We start from the raw sequence: 15,964 nt of genomic DNA, 5'->3' as shown, positions 1-15,964 counted from the left end.
AAATCAGCCTCTTAGAATCCTAGCCTTTGAACACAAGTTATCAGAGGTTCTGCCCTGCCTTGGGAAGAACCTCATTTTCACATGTGAAAGAGTATAATAAATAAACAAGAAAGATCAAGTCTTGCTGAGAATATCCACAAGGCGAAAAGCTTCCAGCTGCTTTATTTTTAGTTTGACGAATCAAAACCTCCAACTCTATGTCTAGCATAGCATCTTGCATATCATAGTAGTGACACCAAAATTTGTGGTTTTAGCTCAATTAGACATTAGGAAAATGAGGCCAAGAGAAGTTAAATGCCAATGACCCAAACACAAGACATCACAAACTCTGTGAATTATACACCTTGGTTATAGCCAGGAAATACAACTTTGGACCCATCTCAATAACTTTGCTGATGCAGTGTCAAGAAATGATAAGGCTGAAAACTTTGTTCAACTAATAAAAGTTTCAGTGATTCTATGAAAATGTTAGATGGATTATGAAATCTTTAGTAATTCATAGTTATCACAGGATAGAACAGGTATAATGTAATAGGAGAAACCGATCACAACAGCAGATAAATTTTTTTGTTGACATGGTCATATACTGTTAGTTTTTTATCAATGAGATCTGAAAATAATTTTTAATTTAGAGTTCTTAATTTATATTCTAGGGTTTTATCTATAGACTACGCCAAGACTTTTGAATTTATGATAAATCAGAGGCTTAAAAAATTAAAACAATGTACTGATTTACTTATTGAATATTGACTGAATTCCCATTTTGTGCCAGGCATGTGCCAAAATCTATAGAGTAAGAGGAGAAATAATCTCTGCCTCTGAGAAACTTATAATTTAGGAAAACATAAATCAGTGAAAGAAATCACTGAAACTGCTATAAAAGATATGAGCAAAGTGCTACTGGAGGACAGCGGAGTTGGAAAAGCCTTCAGAGGAGGACAGTTTGACCAGTATCTTCAAGACTGGGTAGGTCCAGATCACAAAGAAGCTGTAGCAAGAGGGCAGGGGGCACACATATGCAGAAGTACAAATCAAAAAGTCCATGGCCATTTTAGTCCAATTCATCACCATATGCATGTCTTTCTAGGCTCATAGAGTATAGCTTTGGAATAATCTGTCTTAGCTCATTAGAAGAAAGACCATTATTTCTTACTGTTAGCCAACATGCACTAATGACACATTTAGTGGTTGTTTTAGTTTTATATATATTTATTTAGTTTTCAGGGCCTTAACTTAAATATCAGGCACCACTGAGAATTCTGCCAGATACAGTGAAAAAAAATTATCAAGCCAACAGGCACATTACATTCATCTGTAGGCAATAAAGAAGAGACAGTCTCTTTAGTTCTGATATAGAAATCAATCTTTAAGAAGGATGTGATAGTAAAATATGTACGGATACTTTTAGGTTGACCCTACTGTTTATAGTTGCTAATATTTTCATATAGATTCAAGTAAAAGGAATGCTCCCAAATGGTTTTTAATTAAAATCAGAGAGGAAGGCTGACCTTTGACTTTAGCAATAGTGTCTTCACCATGCTCTGGTTCTTGTTGAGTAGCTTCACCTTCCGAACTCTCTACGATGGCATCTTGGACAATGGCTGGGTTGCCAGAGGCTAGTCGCTTGTAGTATTCTTTACTGTCATAACTTACAGCTCTTCTGTATCGAGCAGGTTTCTAAGAAACAACAAAGGGAAAGGACTCAGATAATTTATCTTCAAGAATTAATAGACTGTATTTATACAGGGTAAATCCACAGTCTTTTGGGTTAAGTTTCTCTATTTTTAAATTGCACTGATTTAAAAAATATATATATAAAACAACAATATTAGAAGTTTTGTTCCTCCCGAAAAAAGAAACACATCATCTTTAGCCAAATGTTTCCATGTTAGTATAGTACAGCCTTACTGATGCATCAGTACAGTAGAGAGAATGCCCAGTGTCGGAGAGTATCAAGTTGCAAGGGGATGTCTAGTTTCTGAGGAGCCTGAAACCTTGCTTCCACCCCAAGTAAATAGGCCTAAAGGGCCATCCATTCAGTTGGAATTACCTGTGTGAGTGTTTACTTCAGATATTTGGAGGTAGGGACCCAGAACTGCCCTGTTCCCATATTCCCATGTCTCTCTGGAACTCTGGAAATGGCCCAAACCTTCAGAGAGTCCTGACCCAATATGGAATCGACCGACTTCAGGCCAGATGACACTGTTTGGTTGGCCTGCCACTCCGAGCTGGTATGTCTAATTTGCTAAAACATCCTGTTGTTTGTGTGTAAAAGAATGTGATCCATAAACTTACTAACTAAATGAGTATATCAAGAACATATAAGTCCATTTTGAAGAAGAAATTAATTATGTAGAAACATTAGAAAAGATTTACCTTTTTGGTGTATGATACAAGAGCATTTCCTTTTCAGAATAATTTTTATCCTAAAAACAGGTTCTCCAATTGACCCAAAGTTTTTTTTTCTTAAAACAATAGTTAATGAAAAATTAAGGTCTAAAATTTCCTACAAAAATGTAAAACCATAGGGAAAAATTTATATGTATACACGTTGATCATAATGAGACCCAGACTTTAAATTAACAATTAAGAAAACGACAGGGTTTGAAACATGCTTAAAGACCTTCCCTTTCTAAACATTATCTTACCTTTCTTTTCCTATGAATGTCTAATTGAAAGTATTCTATCAGCCTAACTCTTCGACTCAGGTAGTTATATGTATTGTCTACAATAATGCTTATTTTAAGCAAGACCTTTTTTAAAAAAATGATTTTCAACTAAAGTAGAAAACAAGTGTCCAACAGGAATATTTAGACTAAAATACTGAACCAATTTTGAGATGAAAAGATGCCTAACTCAAGCCACCATTACCCTTCTTTTAACTTCAGGTATAAAGTTAGAGAATGAAGAGAGCTGCAAGCTACCTTGATGAATGATATGCAGCAAATGGAAACTGAAATACATAACACAGGAAAGTACTGAAATGCTATTTAAAAAAATTACAGTTATGGAAGGAAGGATCTGATGAACCAACTAATAATACTGCAATATTTTTGAAATGAAAGCAGGGTAGTAAATTTTGTACTATAACAATTCTCTACATGAGATCTAACAATTATCTTCAGCTCATAACTGTTCATTTTTAAAAAGATGAAAGCATAGTTAGTGATGGGCAAGACAATGAATTAACAGATGTGGGACAACATCTTGGTTACTGACTTCATACCTGACTTAAACTTGGAACTATAAGCATTTTCCCTTAAATATTTTGAGGTATATTTCTGTGACATTTCTGAACTGCATTTTTTTTTTTTTTTTACTTTATTATGTACTGAATCCTTCTGGAAAAAGAAAACAATTATATAAATTTAAATTAATTAAAATAAATTAAAATTGTATTTTAAAAAGTGGTCATATATGCTTAGTTTCCATTTAGTTCCTTCTGATTGAAAAAGTAATTTTAAAAGAGAATACACCTGCATTCTCAAAATATATACTGTTTAATATCTAGAAGAATTAAATGAGTAATTGAAAAAAAAAGTTGGTAGTGTCAGGCTGCCCATTACTAACATGCCTTGGGACTTGTTAGTTTAAGTGTGAAGCAGTACACATTTCATGGTGAGAGCAGTGAATACTCAGCCTGTTAGTGAGCAACATACAGACCCTACAAAGCTAATCAGAACAAAGCAAGAGAGACGAGGACATCTCTCAGCATGAATGAAATTCACTTTTCAACTCTAAGGAACTTATAGAAACAACAAATCGAAAGTCAACCCTTTAGGTTAGTCTAGTCTACCATGCACTAAAATAAAACAAAATAAAACAAAACAAAATAACACAAAGGAAAAAAACCAAAACTGCAAGTATTTTGCATTCTTTTATGGTATTTTGTGTTTTACCTTTTGAGGAATGATATCATCGGGTGTCTCAGGCTGTTTACTTGGGATCTCAGACTGAAAACAGGGTATTAAGTATAGACACATCAGAAAAAAATAACAAAGAACAACACAAAAATAAAATATTCTTGAGGACTGTATGGAATATGGAAGATACACTCACACAAAATTAATATGATATCCTAAGCTGCTTGAAATAATCACTTAGCATCTTGTGATTATTTTCTCACTTATCCAAAGTAGTTTTAAAGTAAAAGAAACTACACTAAAATTCTCAAGGCTACTGAACAGGACAAACTTAAAAATCACAGAGACAAAACTTCACCACAGGCTGCCAGTGTCATGGATGATTTACAGGCACCTCTTTATATGGCTTCAAAGGAAAAAACAGAAAACCAGATAATAGAACCTAGTGCTAGCTATCACCTTCCACCTACCTTTTACTGTGTTTATCCCTAGATCTGTTTTGTAACAGAAGCAACTGGTTTAAACTATTATCTGCAATATCCCATACCACAGAAATCACTAAGTGCTTGTTAGTGAAAAAACACCTTCCCCTAAAAGCCCAAGGACCTATTTCCTTTGCTACCTTCACAGCTATGACCTCAGAAAGGCTGAAAGCAGAAGGAAGCCTGGATCATCACCTTCCAAACCAAAAGTTTTTGTAAAAATTACTTTCTAAAGAATTAGGTAGTTACTCTATATTTTATTCTCAATAAAATCTCGACTAACAAGAAGGCAGTATCTGTTGAGCTGGAGTGTGTGACTTGTGCGTGTAAACACACAGACAGCTACAGACAGACAGTAACACATCCAAGAATCATTCCAATTTTTCTTCCTTTTCACAGTTTGTACCTGGAGATGACTTCTAGTACCTTTCCCTAGAGTAAATATGAGCAAGCAAAATGCTTTTACAGATGTTTGCTTCCCCTGGCAAAACAAACATTGAACTACTGGGCATACTTTCAAATACTTAATATGGTTTTAATAAACCTCTCTCCTTAAAAGCAAACTTTTAAAAGCATACCTTATGTTGAAGGATAATCTTGAAAATATACATCTATGTTCTCAATCTTGGTAAAGATTTGGGTTACATGAGTATTACTACACATTTGTTAAAACTTACTGAACGGTACACTTAGAATTTATATATTTCAATATATTAAAATTTATGTCAATAAAAAAGAATTATGAACAAATGTTGAACTCTATTGATATGCATGGGGAAGTATTTAGGGGTGAAGGGTACTGACTCTGCAACTCATTTTGAAATTAATAAAAAAACAAGGTGGATCACTGGATAGATATGTGATAAACCAATATAGCAAAATGACCAATTACTATTGTCAAACCCAATTCTGATGTCCACTATATATCCCCAACCAGAATGTGGGCAGGGTCTGACATGTACACAATTGTATTTTCCCTGCAGCACAGGGCACAGTGCTAGTTTAATACATATTTGCTCACTGAACCACTTACTGACTGAGGATCTTATTTTACTAAAAGGTACAACATGCATTAGCGAAGATATATGTTATACTAATAATTTTAGTATTATCATAGCGCTCTTTAAACTTTTATAACTGAATTATTATTATAATTATGTTTATATAGAAACCTAAATTTTTCAAAGTCAGAATTTGTAGAAAATAATTTTATATTCCCTTTACTTCCAATTTTTCTATATTGCTGGCAATGGAATTTCTTGAATGAGTTGCTTAGCTCCTATGAGTCCTGTGATATCTATATATTATATAAAAATATATGTGGAGGCACCCACATGAGACTCCCTTAATTAGAAAAGGAACTTCAGGTAAGTCATTTACCCTTCTGCCCCAAGCAGTCCAACCCAACATTAACAGGAAACGGTGAGGTCTTTGCCCCAATGATATTTGCAAAGAATAGTCAATTTGTTTGAGATTATTATTCTGTGATTATTATTCTGTGAAAATAAGGGGATTACAGAACTAAAACCTGGTTTTAGTACTTAAATATAACTTCTTAAATGGCAAGATATGGAATTTTAGTCTCATTCCTTAGGATTCAGAGTAATTAGACAACTGCTTAAAAACAACCATATTTTGTATTTTCATCATATCCCAGGCTCACATCTTAATATTTATAACTAATACTACCACTTAAAATACAGAATTACAGTGCAATTCAGTATAGCTATTTTAGTTTTGAAAATGGTCCCCTAAGGAAAGTCCCTGTGCAAAGGGGATAAATTATTTTTTTGTGAGATAGGAGAATTTTCCACATGTACATAACTTTTCTCAGGACAAAAAAAATATTGTTGTTCTCATTAAAACAATTTTAGTTGATAAACTTTCAAGGCTTTTAAGTCGGTGGCAAATGAAACACTCACATATGTTCTACATTCTATAAATAAACAACTAATTTAAAAATAAAATTCAAAACTAATAATAAAGGGTAAGCTATTTTTTAATACAGTATGTAGCATTATCCAGGTTTAAGAAATAAAACTTTAATAACTAAAGAAATAATCACTTGATTCTAACACATCAAAGATTTTAAAACAAGAAATAACTTTTAAATCATCACTCTATTTCTTAGTTCAATTAAGAGGCCTAAAGATTTAAATTTTACTTAAAACAATAATTGTTCTTCATAAATAAAGCAAAGATCAAATCATTTGTCCTTACTCCTGGCAAAGCCTGTTTTACCTATCAAAAGGCCTTAAAAGCAATTTTCAGTTTGTACCTGTTATACCTGAAATACCTGTAACGTCGCAAAAAGTACTGCCTATATATTTTATAAACATGGGTGCAAGGAGGGCAACACGTTTATGGGAGCTGAAAGGGAAGACGTGACTGATCTCTAACTCTGGGAGGCAATATTTAATACAGCTCAGACCACAGGAGGATTTATGGTGAAATTAATGAAGCATATACCTCAACAGCCGTCACTTCCCATGGGCTCCTTTCAAAGTCCTGGAAGTGGGGCCCTAGTAATTTTGTATTCATAATTTTGTACTCTTTTTCTTATAGTGCCTCCCCAAGTTATATAAACTTCACACCCCATAAAATTTGACTCTAGCCCTTTTTAGTGGAAAAATAATTAGGAAAATTCTATAAGCATGCTGAATGGGAAGCAATGGATAAACTCTAACTTAGGAAGAAGGCGTGCTGGTAAGTCCATTCACTCAACATTAAGTTCTAGATATTCTTTAGCATTAGAGAGACAAAACCTAGTATTGGGTTGGCCAAAAAGTTCGTGTAGGTTTTTCCATAAGACATTACGGAAAAACCCACACGAGCTTTTTGGCCAACCCAATATGTGGTTCTGTCTGGAAGAAATTCACTGTCCACTGACAACTTCTCAAAACCACCAAAGATTGGAATCCTTTTTCAAGAGTGAGGAACGTCTGAGGAACTGTCAATCTATAGTCATTATATCTTGCTCCAGTACTTAGCATGACCTAGAAGGTGTTCCTTAATTTTCTAGGCTTCTATTTATCATCTGTGGAATTGGGATAATAATATAATTATACTTCAGAGGGCTGTCATGAGACATACAGGAAACTGCAAGTGACCGCTCTGCAGACTACCAAGGCTCACTGTGCTTCGTTAAATATCTGCTCTCCTTTTTTGATTTCACAACAGAAGTTAGTGGGATAGCAGCTGCTCTACTTTTTGGAATTTTCTTTGCTGTTGATATTGCCAGACTGCATATTCCATAAGAAAAAAAGTGGACATTTAATGGGGTTTCAAATTTACAAAAGAGTTTGAACGAGCAACACCAAAATCATTATTCATTCAGAAAACTTCATCATAGCAGATTAACCTTGACTTGTGCATGAACTTAAGTAGCAGCATGAATTCTACAATCTGTAATCATCTCCCCTTCCCACCTGCTTTTTCCTTTTTTGTAAACGTATCTCTAACATTTCTTGACTGCCTTGTATTTCCCAATATGTAACCCATCTGGTTTAAAAAAAAAAAAAAAGTTCCGTATGGTTCATACTTATTTCTGAGACTGTCTGTTTAGATTTCACAGACTGATGAACTCCTTGGCTTAGGTAAAATGCTAATGATATTAAGGTTGTAAGTGTGGACTCTGAATAGGTTATTTTGTTTTTATCTGATACAGAACTTCAAATATACTTTTGTAAAACAAATGACACTGTTATAAAGAAGGAAAGGTGTAGACACAATAAAAAAAAATACTATAGTTATGTAACTCAAAAAGTATATGCCTCAGTTATATAGAAATAGTGAATGGCCACGTATTTAGGAGAGCACATCTTCTATTTTCCTATCCCTGAATGGATTCAATTTGAATGAGTGTTGACTCAGTAAGAAATATTTTATCAAATTGCTACAGGCTTAAACTCTTACTCAATTATTTATTTGGGGAAAATGGATGAAGAATAGAGATTATATTGCTAGTCTGATCTGACAAATGTAGGTGCTATTAAAAGGCTGCAAAAATATGGGTGGATTTTTTTTTCTACATAGTGTGCTAGTATTAGAAATTACAGTGCTTTAAATTAAAATTTATCAAGTATGGCATTCTTTTTTTATTTTATTTTTATTATTTTTTAAAAGTCTTTATTGAATTTGTTCTTCTGTTTTAAAATTTTACTTTATTTTTTATTTATTTATTTTTGGTTGCATTGGGTGTTTGTTGCTGCACACGGGCTTTCTCTAGTTGTGGCGAGCGGGGGCTACTCTTCGTTGTGGTGCATGGGCTTCTCATTGCGGTGGCTTCTCTTGCTGAGGAGCACGGGCTCTAGGCACACAGGCTTCAGTAGTTGTGGCTCGCAAGCTCTAGGGCCCAGGCTCAGTAGTTGTGGCACACGGGCTTAGCTGCTCTGCGGCATGTGGGATCTTTCCGGACCAAGGATCGAACACATGTCCCCTGCATTGGCAGGCAGATTCTTAACCACTGTGCCATCAGGGAAGTCCCGATATGTTTTGGGTTTTTGGCCACAAGGCATGTGTGATCTTAGCTCTTTGACCAGGGAGCCAATCCACGCCCCCTGCATTGGAAAGCGAAGTCTTAACCAGGGAAGTCCCCCAAGTACGGCATTCTTGACAGAACGGAATAATTTTGAGAAAAGTAAACTTCAGGGAGCTATCTTAAAAAAAAAAAAACTTAAATAACTATATATTAGCAGGTCTAAGGCCTATATTCTAAGTAGCATCAGGACAAATGTATAGTCAATTAGCACAAGATAAATGGAGCCAGGGTTTTGGTTGGGAAAAAAAGAGACACTGGAACAATGCAAGTTGTCTCATGTTATATGATCTGAACTACTTACTAGAAGACACATGTGTCAAGTCTTCTTTATAAATCTTAGTTTCTTCAGTTGTTGAGAGAATCATATTAAAGTCAAGTATGTGAAAGTACTTAAACCATGAAGGGTTTCTCTTCCAAATTTGCAGTGACTTTATTGGGGAAGACTGTATTTTCCCGAACACAAAAACATGATTCCTAGATCATGATTATTTCAGACAAAATTTTTATGGTCAGTGCAAAAATCTGAATGAAGGCTTTAGGAAGGGCAACCTGTCTGAATAAAAAGGAACTTGAGGGGCAAATGTTGTTCGTTTTATACCCGTGGAGCCAGTGATGAAGCTTCTCAATATAAATGGGAAGATCTATACACTCAGGCTATCATTATTCTTTAACTGTGCTCTGTATTTCTTCAAAGAATATTGCTTAGTGGCAATGTTTATTTTATTAACACTCACTTATATAGTGCTTATTCTGTGCCAGACACTATTCTAAGTACTTTATTAATTTTAATTAATTTAATCCTCCCAATAGCTTCTAAGATGGAACTGTTATTTTCTCCATTTTAGGCATAAAGAAAGCAGAAGCTGAAGAGGTTAACGTGGCCGGTACAAGGTCACCAGCTAGTGAAGGGGCAGAGGCAGGTTTCAAACCTGGCAGCTGGCTCCAGGGTCTAAGATCCAAACCACTTCACTGTGAAGGCTCCCTGCTGCACCTTTTCATTCCACCGCCAGCACCCTGGCATTATCAACTTATTATAGTTCATCAAATCTTCTAAATTAGGTGTTTTTCGTAATTAACCAAATAAGGGAAAACGCTTACAAAAAAGAAGAAAGACATGGAAGCGTCACTACAAACGCTGAATTCTGCGCACTCACCGCCACATTTGTCTCTTGTTCCGTTTCCGGCACGTAAGGGTAATGGGTGTAAAACATATCATTCCGCACCATTTTCTTCCTCATTCTGCAGGGCCCTTCCGTCATCTCCAACATCCATTTGTCGAGATGGGAACCAATAGGGGGGCCCCAGAGCCCCCGCTCCCGCAGCAGCTCGTACTCGATTTGGCACCACTCCTCCGTCACGTACTTCAGGGCATTTTGCTGACGCTAACAAGAGGGAGTCCAGGTTGGTTTTCAAGCAAAAGCACAAGCAACAATGAACAGTCTACAAGTACCTTGAAACCAAGCTATTCTTTGGAAACAAAAACCAATCCAGGTAATTTCAGGCAATATTATAAAAGTAAAGTTACATTTATTTATGGTTAAAGTAAGCTGCCGATCTTGTGAGAAGGTGGGGTTTTAGTGATGGCCCGATTATTTTAGCACCAAGTATACAATACATGGAAGATCCCTACAGGGTAGCGTGTGCAGTACACCTGACCAGAGTGCTGAAGGAACTTGTAGCTCAGGGACAGGGACGATGGTAATATTACTTATGAAAATACATGGAAATGGTTTGTCCAGTGTGAGTTAATAAAGACAGTAATTTAAGGATGAAACCCCTTCCCCACCCCCAATTGTAAAACAGTTACTAGAACATGAATAAAAGAAAATCTAGAAAGCCACATCAAGAAATATTGCCAACACACTAGATTCCTGGTAATCACCGTAACATTTCCAATAATTTTAGGTAAAGAATATACACATGCATCTCTGATAGGGAACTTAACATTCATATAAAAATTAAAGGAAAACCATTGTTACTTGGCCCTGGTATAGATCCAAACCACCTTACTTAAATGGAAATTTATGACTTGGAATAACTTCTTTCTATTTGTCAAATGTCAAAATGTGTAACATTTCAACAGTAGATGCTTAAAACTAAGCACCTAATGATTAGATGCTTATCTAATAATTCATGGAATATAAGTATACAATTTAAGAATAAAGATCCCTTTATACTGTACAACTAACACTAATGATTATTGAAGGAGTAATCTTGATATTATAATGATACCATCATAGTACTTATGTGTTCCTGGCAGGAGGAAATCCCCTGTAACAACTAAGTATCTAGTATCATGCCCATAAAATATTAGCAGCTTATCATTCAGAAATCTTTAATAAGATATAACTCAGCTGCCATGGAAATAAAATATTTCGAATAAGTTGTTGAGTAACTATGAATTCATCAAGAGGATTTCACTGAAAATATTTCTTACTGACAAAATCACCAAGCACTTGTAATAAAAAATACCTTTATCTTTTAATTTTTTAGAATTTTAGAGACTTCTCAGAGATTTTGATGCACATTTTCATGGTCTCCTTGTTAAGTATGAAAGAAAGGGATCTTTCCAATATTTTAATTTTTATTAAGAACAGACACATGCAATATGTTGGTAGTGAATGTCATTAGGATTCAGCTGTGCTGATCTCCAGTCTGTCACTTTTTAATGCAGTTTGCCTGTAGGAAGTTCCAGTCTTTCTATGTTAAAACCAATGGCCAAAGTAGCTGCTGGCAGGGATAATCAAAAACATTATCTGGGCTTCCCTGTGGCGCAGTGGTTGAGAGTCCGCCTGCCGATGCAGGGGACACGGGTTCGTGCCCCGGTCCGGGAAGATCCCACATGCTGCGGAGTGGCTACGCCCATGAGCCATGGCCATTGAGCCTGCGCGTCCGGAGCCTGTGCTCCGCAACGGGAGAGGCCACAACATGAGAGGCATGCGTACCGCAAAAAAAACAAAACAAAACATTATCTCATGATAAATTCAGTTCAGCAACTTATTCTTAAAAGCAGGAGGAAGATACCAAGGGAAACAATCTTTTCTCACTCAAAGAATGCAAAACAAACCATTATTATGATTATGATTCTTACCTCCTGATATTCCTTATATTGTGTGTCTACTAAGTCACGAACAACCGCGATGTGTGTAAACATCCACTGAGAAATCTCCTAACAATGAGTGGAAAAAGTCTTAATATTTCATGATTTCCTGGAAAAAAATGTTAACTAGCCTTGAAATAATGCCCCCAAGTTAGTTAAAATTCTATTAAAGGCATCACAACAACACCCAAAAAACCCCACAGAAAACTCTGAAAGATTAATTATATAATGAATCTGATAGAGGCTTATGTGATGGACACAGATCCATATACCCCCCATCCCCCAGTGCCCCTTTCAAGGAAGGGCTCACTGCCACAACTTCTGGGAGCGCTGTCAGTATTTCAGGGATCTCCTCAGCTGCAGAGAGCTGTGGGCACCCCACAATCACTGGCTGATTTGGAGGCAAGCAGGCTCAGCCATTTCAGCTCAGTAAAGGTCAACTCTGACAGGTCATTTTGGTACCAAAGCTCCACCTGGGTCACAGCTGGGTCTGTCGCCAGACCTGCATTGTAGCCTGACATTTCCCTGTGACCAATCCTGCTTCCTTCTTCTCCCATCCACAAATATCAAGGGCACCCCTAATAAACATCCTGCACACTAAACTCCCTCTCAGAGTGTGCTTCCTGGGGAACCCAACCTGACACATGGAATGACTCATACACATGGTTTCTCCCAGGCCCTTTTCACAGCTGCCACTAATATTCTGCGATGGCAAAGACAGTATGATGAGGAAGAAATTAATGCTGGAGGTAGATGAGTTAAAAAAAAAAAATCAATCTCAGGCATGTACAACAAAATTATAAAAAATAAAAAGCTATTTTGTCTGCTGTTGCTTTAAAATTTATATAACTATTAATAAAATGGAAGGTTTGGGAGAGCTGAGAAAAAATTATCCATAGTCTATCATATATCAATATCTGAATCTCATCTTATGTCCAGTTATGCAATGGATGTAAATACACAACACTCATAGTGCAATTTTATAATAAAATGGGAGAAGGCTCCACAACCTGAGTTATTTCTCTCTTCTGTCTAAAGCAAAAATGCAGAAAAGTTCCATTTCAAATCATATGCTTGCATGTATTAAGTGTATTATATAAAACACTACAACTAAACCTTGAATTACAAATTTCTAATCATATCATTAATAAAACGAAACAATGTACCTGGGTGGAAAGACTGTGTTTATGAAGCCCACTTTCCTTTCGATTCCTTCTCGATCCCGTTAACTTGGAAAGACCAAAACCACTGCTGACACGGGACAATTTGGATTGTGTGGTGGGCACTAAAGCTTCTCCTCGACTTATGCATTTCTTTTCATGGGCTACAAAATTAAAATTAGAGTATTTTACAGTTTCTCCATGTATTTATTAGCCTTACTTTTAATACTTTGGCATAATAGTTACAAACCACAATTCTGTAGTTATCAAAAGCAGCTTATGTTACAGATGCAGACACTCTCAGATATTATATTTACTTATCTTGTATAAGGATAGCTGCATGACATTTATTGTACTAGTTGAACTCACATTTGCTTGAAACCTCATAGCTCTGCAGTAATATGCAAATTTATTTTAACTGTAATCAGTTTCTATGTTAATAACAATTCACAGTCCCCTACCTAAAATCTTTGGTGTTGTGTATACTTTGGAATTTAGAATTTTAAGAAAGTGATACACTGGCTTCCCTGGTGGCGCAGTGGTTGATAGTCTGCCTGCCGATGCAGGGGACACGGGTTCGTGCCCCGGTCCGGGAAGATCCCACATGCTGCGGAGCGGCCCGTGAGCCATGGCCACTGAGCCTGCACGTCCGGAGCCTGTGCTCCGCAACGGGAGAGGCCACAACGGTGAGAGGCCCGCATACCGCAAAAAAAAAAAAAAAAAAAAAAAAAAAATGGTAATACAGTACATGTACTGTATCACCCTAGACCACCAGAAGGTCTAAGGTAACAAACAATAATTAATAATATAATAATTAATATTTCTGCAGCAAAATGTATTAATATTAATGCCTAGTAGGATAAACAAAGATAGGTTAGGTTTTGCTACCAAGTGAATTTTGGCATCAAATTAATAATAACACCTTGGGTTTTCAGGGCTTTTTGAATTTCAGAATTATAGATAAGGGATGTAGACTCATAACCAAGATGGTGACCATACTAAAGTTGTGAGCAATGTATTATTTACCAAGCTCATAGATGCCTGATGTATAACACATATAAAAAAAAAAATTTTTTTTTTAAATTAAAAGAGGGCTTCCCTGGTGGCGCAGTGGTTGAGCCTGCTGATGCGGGGGACATGAGTTCGTGCCCCGGTCTGGGAAGATCCCACATACCGCGGAGTGGCTGGGCCCATGAGCCATGGCTGCTGAGCATGCGCGTCCAGAGCCTGTGCTCCACAACGGGAGAGGCCACAACAGTGAGAGGCCCGCGTACCGCAAAAAAAAAAAAAAACAAAAACAAAATAAAATTAAAAGAAAAATCTAAGAAGAAAAGCCTAATCTCAGCATAATCATTCTAGAATGGGCTATACTGTATTGATTTTCATTTCTATTGTCATCATAATATCTTTCGGGGGAAGTTTTAATTTCATATCCAAAGTGCACCCATATATGATAGTTGTATGTAAGTCCCTTTGTCACATGATATCTGTAAACTGTCTTACCTAGATGATTCTGCCAACATTTCAAACCGGCTTCTTCAATGAGCGGCTTTGCTATAGCTATGTCCACATGGCCTCTTTCATTCACTGGTAGAGTGACTTTGAAAAGCTCCTCCAAGGTTTGTTTCTTACTATGAATCAATTCAGTCCAAACTCTGTTGACAGCTTTTATGAGAAGCTGACGCCCTAGGAAATAAAAAACAGCAACTGATCAAAAAGAATATAAAGGTAGTTAGTATTTTTTTTCTTTTTTATTGAAGAATTTCAACTTAGATGTATAGTACTTAATTGTCCAAAAAATGCTTCATATCATAGCCAGTTCAGTAAAAAAGGATTATTCAGGGCTTCCCTGGTGGCGCAGTGGTTGAGAGTCCGCCTGCCGATGCAGGGGACACGGGTTCGTGCCCCGGTCCGGGAAGATCCCACATGCCGCGGAGCGGCTGGGCCCGTGAGCCATGGCTGCTGAGCCTGCGCGTCCGGAGCCTGTGCTTCGCAACGTGAGAGGCCCGCGTACCGCAAAAACAAACAAACAAACCAAAAAAAAAACCAAAACAACAAAAAAAGGATTATTCAGATAACCAAAAATGCAATTGGCTACTTGGAAAACTTAAAAAAAAAACCAAAAAACTTTATATCAAGCAAAAAGACTACATATTTATTTATAAAACTGGAAATTACATATATATTTCATTGTCTAGCTTCTTCTATAAAAGAAAAGAACTTATTCTCCACTTAAAAGTAAATTTTAGATCTAAATATTTAAGGTATATTCACAAATAAGTTAATTGTTCTTGATGATTTTGCAAAAGGAAAGAAATAGTAAACAAATATTTTTAGAGCTTTTACTATTAAATTCCATCTTGCTTTGGACTCCTTGCTAATTTGTCCGACTCCTGCTCTAGGCCAGTCCATCTTTAGCAAGCATCAAAATCACCTGGGAGGTTGTTCAAACAGATTGCTGGTCTTCATCCCCCAGAGTATCTGAGTACTGAGTACTCAGTAGATCTGAATGGGGCCAGAGAATCTGCTTTTCTAACTAGTTCCCAAATGATGTCAATGTTACTAGTCTGAGCACCTCACTTTGAGAACCAGTGTTCTAGACTGTTAGTTCCTTGGGGGGTGAAAACAATCACTGTGTCCTTAGTGTCTGGGGTTTAAGAAATTTTAGTGAAAGAACAGAGAACAAATTAATGCTTAAATGAATGAAAGAATGAGTGCTGGACCTACAAAGGATAAAATCATATGCAAAACTACCACACTAAATATTGCTGGAGAGACAAACACTTCTGTAATTATCTAATCTTTTCAACTGAACAACG

The 15,964-nt window shown here is 36.4% G+C and overlaps 1 protein-coding gene across 10 annotated transcripts in view; it reads right to left on the bottom strand.

Moving 5' to 3' along the window:
• WDFY3 (WD repeat and FYVE domain containing 3) overlaps window positions 1–15,964 on the bottom strand; it is a 264,038-nt gene that overhangs the window by 50,087 nt on the left and 197,987 nt on the right. For 8 of the 10 annotated variants that reach the window (XM_027095853.1, XM_027095860.1, XM_027095863.1 and 5 more), the window contains 6 exons: window positions 14,649–14,831; window positions 13,152–13,309; window positions 11,977–12,054; window positions 10,040–10,267; window positions 3,900–3,953; window positions 1,509–1,677 (listed from right to left, as the gene is read on the bottom strand). In XM_027095853.1, the coding sequence (XP_026951654.1) occupies window positions 1,509–1,677; window positions 3,900–3,953; window positions 10,040–10,267; window positions 11,977–12,054; window positions 13,152–13,309; window positions 14,649–14,831 (870 nt within the window). The remainder of the gene's footprint in view (window positions 1–1,508; window positions 1,678–3,899; window positions 3,954–10,039; window positions 10,268–11,976; window positions 12,055–13,151; window positions 13,310–14,648; window positions 14,832–15,964) is intronic. The other 2 variants (XM_027095857.1, XM_027095859.1) reach the window with 1 other exon arrangement.

Source organism: Aethalodelphis obliquidens, unplaced genomic scaffold (genome assembly GCF_003676395.1).
Source record: "Aethalodelphis obliquidens isolate GAN/ISIS:26980383/991018 unplaced genomic scaffold, ASM367639v1 scaffold95, whole genome shotgun sequence".
In the NCBI taxonomy this organism is placed as follows: domain Eukaryota; kingdom Metazoa; phylum Chordata; class Mammalia; order Artiodactyla; family Delphinidae; genus Aethalodelphis; species Aethalodelphis obliquidens.
The sequence above is the reverse complement of the archived record's forward strand: the minus strand, read 5'-3'. Positions and strand labels throughout refer to the sequence as shown.